This window comes from Macrobrachium rosenbergii, chromosome 41 (assembly GCF_040412425.1).
Source record: "Macrobrachium rosenbergii isolate ZJJX-2024 chromosome 41, ASM4041242v1, whole genome shotgun sequence".
Taxonomy (NCBI): Eukaryota; Metazoa; Arthropoda; class Malacostraca; order Decapoda; family Palaemonidae; genus Macrobrachium; species Macrobrachium rosenbergii.
In genome coordinates, this window is record NC_089781.1 from 32,229,370 (window position 1) to 32,234,247 (window position 4,878).

Sequence of the window (4,878 nt, forward strand, 5' to 3'; positions counted from 1 at the left end):
TTTCTGAGACACCTTTTTCCCTCATGCACCTCCACACTTCTTGCCTAGGCACTCGATCATATGCTTTCTCAAGATCTATAAATACAAGATGTAGTTCCTTTCCTTTTTCTCTATATTTTTCCATTACTTGTCGCAATACAAAGATGGCATCTGTTGTCCCTTTTCCTGGCATGAACCCAAACTGTTCGTCACTTATAGATGTTTCAGCCCTTAGCCTTGCCTCTATTATTCTTTCATAGATTTTCATGGTATGTGCCATCAGCTTTATGCCCCGATAGTTGGCACAATCTTGGATGTCCCCTTTTTCTTTGTAAATGGGGACTAGCAGGCTGTTTCTCCAGGCGTCAGGTATCTTCTCCTGCTGGTAGATCTTATTGAACAAGTCCCACAAGATGTCAATTTCCTCCTCTCCTAAGCACCTCCACACCTCGACTGGTATTCCATCTGGTCCCACTGCTTTACCTTTCTTCATTTTACTTAGTGCCCGCCTCACTTCTCTCCGACTAATCCTGGGAACTTCTCTTTCATTTGCTACTCCATCCTCAATGATATTCCTGGGATTTTCTTCATTTAGAAGATTTTCAAAATACTCTCTCCATCTACTTTTAATGTCCTCCTCTTTTGTTAGAACCTTACCATTTCCATCTTTAATTTGCTTAATGTGTGTGAGGTCTTTTGTTGCTTTGTCTCTAGCTTTGGCTATCCTGTGGATGTTTCTTTGGCCCTCCGGTGTGTCAACATTCTCATACAAATCATTAAAAGCAGCAGCCTTGGCTCTGGCAACTTGTTGTTTGCAACTTTCTTTGCTTCTTTTGATATTTGCTCATTTTCTTCTGTTTTGTGTTTATCATAGTTCTTTTGGGATTCTTTCTTTTTCTTGATCTTGTCTTGTGTGTCTTTATTCCACCACCAGCTTTCTTTATCTTTTGGGAACCTTTGCCTGATGTTTTGCCTAAAATTTCCTCCCCATACCTTAGGATCACATTGCTGTTAAACTCCACAAATCATTTACATCATCTTCCAACTTTATTTCTCTCAGAACATTCTCCTTAAACCTAGATCTCAACTCCACATTTTCTGCCTTTTCTAGCTCCCACCATTTGATCTTAGGGTTACTTTTCCTCTTTCCCTTTGTCCCTTTTCGAATTGAAAGGTCCGCAACCACCAGCTTATGTTGTTGGCCAACGTTCTCTCCATATATCACTTTACAATCCCTTTACTTCCTTAAGGTGTTGTCTCCTACAGAGCAGAAAATCAATTTGACTCTCTCTTCCACCACTTCTATATGTCACATAATCTTTCTTCATAAAGAATGTATTAATTAGTGCCATATCAAATGCCACTGCAAAGTCTATGATGATGCCTTCTTCTTCGTTCCTCTCCCCATTCCTAGTCCTCCATGGATTCTTGAAATCACTCTTCTATCTGTACCTATATGTCCATTCAAGTCTCCACCCAATACAACTCTCTCTTCCTCTGAGATTGATGTTAATACTTCATCCAACTCCCTTAAAAACATTAACTTCTCTTCCTGATCACATCCAGCTTGTGGGGCATAAGCACTTATCACATTTAGGACTTCTTCTGATAACATTAACTTGACCTTCATTATCCGACTACCACTTCTTTTGACTTCTACCACTTTTTCCTTCAGTTCACTGTTTACAATGATGCCTACTCCACTTCTACCATTCTCGTCTGCTCCACTGTGCAGGAGCTTCATCCTCCCCTATTTCCTTTGCCTTGTTCCCTCTTCATCTTGTTTCTTGCACACACAAGATGTCAACTCTCCTCGTATTCATCATCTCTGCCACCTCTCTGCTCTTTTCCTGTCATACTACCCACATTTAGTGTCCCAATTCTAATCATATGGACTTGCTTCTTTAACCACAATCGCCCACACTGCGGTAGCCTTGCCTATTTATCGGAGGGTCAGGCGAGGCCCTGCGCGTCGCTTAACCGGGTACGCCCTGGCATTCTCTCTGAATCTGGATTAGACTAACCATGGTTCTGGCATTGGTTTTTACAGTCGGATGCCCTTCCTGTCACTAACCCTCTCTATTTACCTGGGCTTGGGACCGGCACCAAGTTGGGCTGGCTTGCCCCCAGTGGCTAGATTTATATATATATATATATATATATATATATATATATATATATATATATATATATATATATATATATATATATATATATATATATATATATATATATATATATATATATATATATATATATATAATCTGCTCATATGTCGTTGTTTGTGTGAGTGTGGATGTGTAGGCGTTGTGAGTTTGTGTTTCTGCATCTAATGTATTTCTGTAAATGTTTGTATGTAATAGTACATAGGCAGAAAGAAAGACTGTAATCATGTCATAATTGTGCCATTGATATCGTGTGTATATATATATATATATATATATATATATATATATATATATATATATATATATATATATATATATATATATATATATATATATAAATAATCAACACACAATCACGTGTGAAACAGAAATAAATTTCTGCCTCACATCAGGATCGAACCCAGGTCTTTCAATTAATGACGTGTATGGCCTTGTGGGCAGCGCCCTTGCCTTTCAATTGAAAGACCTGGGTTTGATCCTGATGTGAGTCAGAAATTTATCTCTGTCTGTCTGTCTGTCTCTCTCTCTCTCTCTCTCTCTCTCTCTCTCTCTCTCTCTCTCTCTCTATATATATATATATATATATATATATATATATATATATATATATATATATATATATATATATATATATATATATATATATATATATATATATATATATATATATATATATATATATATATATATATATATATATATATATATATATATATATATATATATATATATGTGTGTGTGTGTGTGTGTGTGTGTGTGTGTGTGTAAGTGTTTCCCCAGTGGTACAAATGCCCACCACATTTGCCAAAATGGGGAAACCCTCTTGGCCAACAGCTGGTCGCTGAAGGGCTGCCCCCATTCCTTATTCAGAAATAATGAAGTGTGAAGAGACACCCATCATTTTCTAACAGGAAGTCCTATTACCACTCTTCAATATGAAGTGGTCAGTTATTCCTATTCCTCCTCTTCCTTTCAGCTAGTTTCTGAAGGTCATCTCATCAGGCAATACTGTACCGTCTCCAACAGTCATCGGGCACCCTCATTTCGTTGTTCCTTATCTACAGCATAACCAACTCTCCGATTAATACCTACCCATTGCAAATGTCTGTCTATACAGTATCTCAAACGCAAGTTATATTCCCAAATCGACGTTGTATCCCCATTAATTACCAAACCGTTAATGTATTCACTAGCTGATGTCAAATACTGTATTCACTTGGTGTTATTTACCCTAAATAATCTTGTATTTGATGGAGTTGTATCCGCAAACCAACTCTGTAACCCAGTCTCAAGTGTATCCCTTAATCTATGCGGTACCCTCCTTCTCGTTCATCCATTTCTGCATATCAGAAATTCATTCCACAGATCAATGAGGATTAATCTCGTGTTAATGTCAGTTTTCTGTTTATTTACTCCCCCCCAAACTCTCTCTCTCTCTCTCTCTCTCTCTCTCTCTCTCTCTCTCTCTCTCTCTCTCTCTCTCTCTCATTATACTATTTCAATCTTGATGTTAGTGATGCGGAAGACTGTATTTTTCGTGATAGTTATTATCTCACATCAGATTTTGTACATCAGATTTGAATTATTTTGCTTGTTTGTTATCTGCAAGAGAGAGAGAGAGAGAGAGAGAGAGAGAGAGAGAGAGAGAGAGATTGTTTCACTCCAGATGGTGTGGTATCAGTGATAAAGCAAGAATAGTCCCTGTTGAATTCGTAATTATTAGATGAATTTACAGTAGTTGAACCTCCTCACCAGAAAGCTTCCAAAACATCTCCCGTTTCATATATTACAATAAAAGCTCATCAGCATCACACCAGTCATTCTACCGTCTACCTCCTACATATCTCTGGGATATGAAGAAATCTCCTTTCGAACAGTTCATCCGCTCCTACTATCCAGCCACCTCTCCCTCAGTCTCCCTCTTAATCCCCCAAGTAATTTCCACCAACTGCCGTCCACCGTAGGAGGGTGCAGGGTTAGTACAACTGACCTGGTGCACTGTAGGCAATACTAAGTGGTGTTTGTAGCGTTCAGCAATTATGTAATTGATAAGTGCTTCGTCACCTGTGGAATTCCAATCGCTGCCTGGTTGGTAAACAATGAGGAATTTATCAATTATAATTACCCCTGGGCGTAGAGCCTCGATAGGCAGGTCAGTAGAGCAGCAGCTTCGGACCTCATAGAGGTCTGTGGCGCGGGTTCAAATCCACAGCTGACCGGTCAGAGAGGCGGACACTTTGCTATCCGTGTAGACACCCTGGGATTATGTATGCAATCAACGGATAGGTTTGCTGAAAGCAAATGGGTGTTACAGACTAATACACACACAAACAAAGCCACTCCAACATCTTCTAAAAACATAACAAACACCTCATACGTCTCAAACTGTCGACCTAACCGCTCAACTCTCCTCGTTTCTGGGAGAAAGGGAGCAGGGCATTTGGTATGATTCATGTACACATGCGCTACTGGGGTCTAAGCGATGTCAGGCAGGGCAGCTGATCGAGGCTACGGTCTACCCCAACACCAAATCAAAGTCCTTCAAAAGAAGGCATCGTGCCTACCCCATGTAAAAAATGGGAAAAAGCACGTTAAACTAAGAAGAATTACCCCTGGGCATAAGTTGTTCCGGAGGTATAATGAATTGGATACTAAGCGATATTTTCAGCTTAATATTTGTAAATAAAAAGAATGCCATGGTGTATGTAACAGCAATTCATAATTAGCCATG

The 4,878-nt window shown here is 39.1% G+C and overlaps 1 protein-coding gene across 1 annotated transcript; it reads right to left on the reverse strand.

Moving 5' to 3' along the window:
* Positions 1-1,351: 1,351 nt before the first annotated feature.
* Positions 1,352-1,723, reverse strand: LOC136827079 (craniofacial development protein 2-like). The gene has a single exon (XM_067084832.1). It carries the CDS (start codon positions 1,721-1,723, stop codon positions 1,352-1,354), a length of 372 nt encoding a protein of 123 aa, XP_066940933.1.
* Between the last annotated feature and the right edge of the window lie 3,155 nt (positions 1,724-4,878).

Coding starts and splice junctions, on each gene's coding strand:
- LOC136827079 (XM_067084832.1), bottom strand. CDS start 1,723: ATGAAGCTCCTGCACAGTGGAGCAGACGAGAATGGTAGAAGTGGAGTA.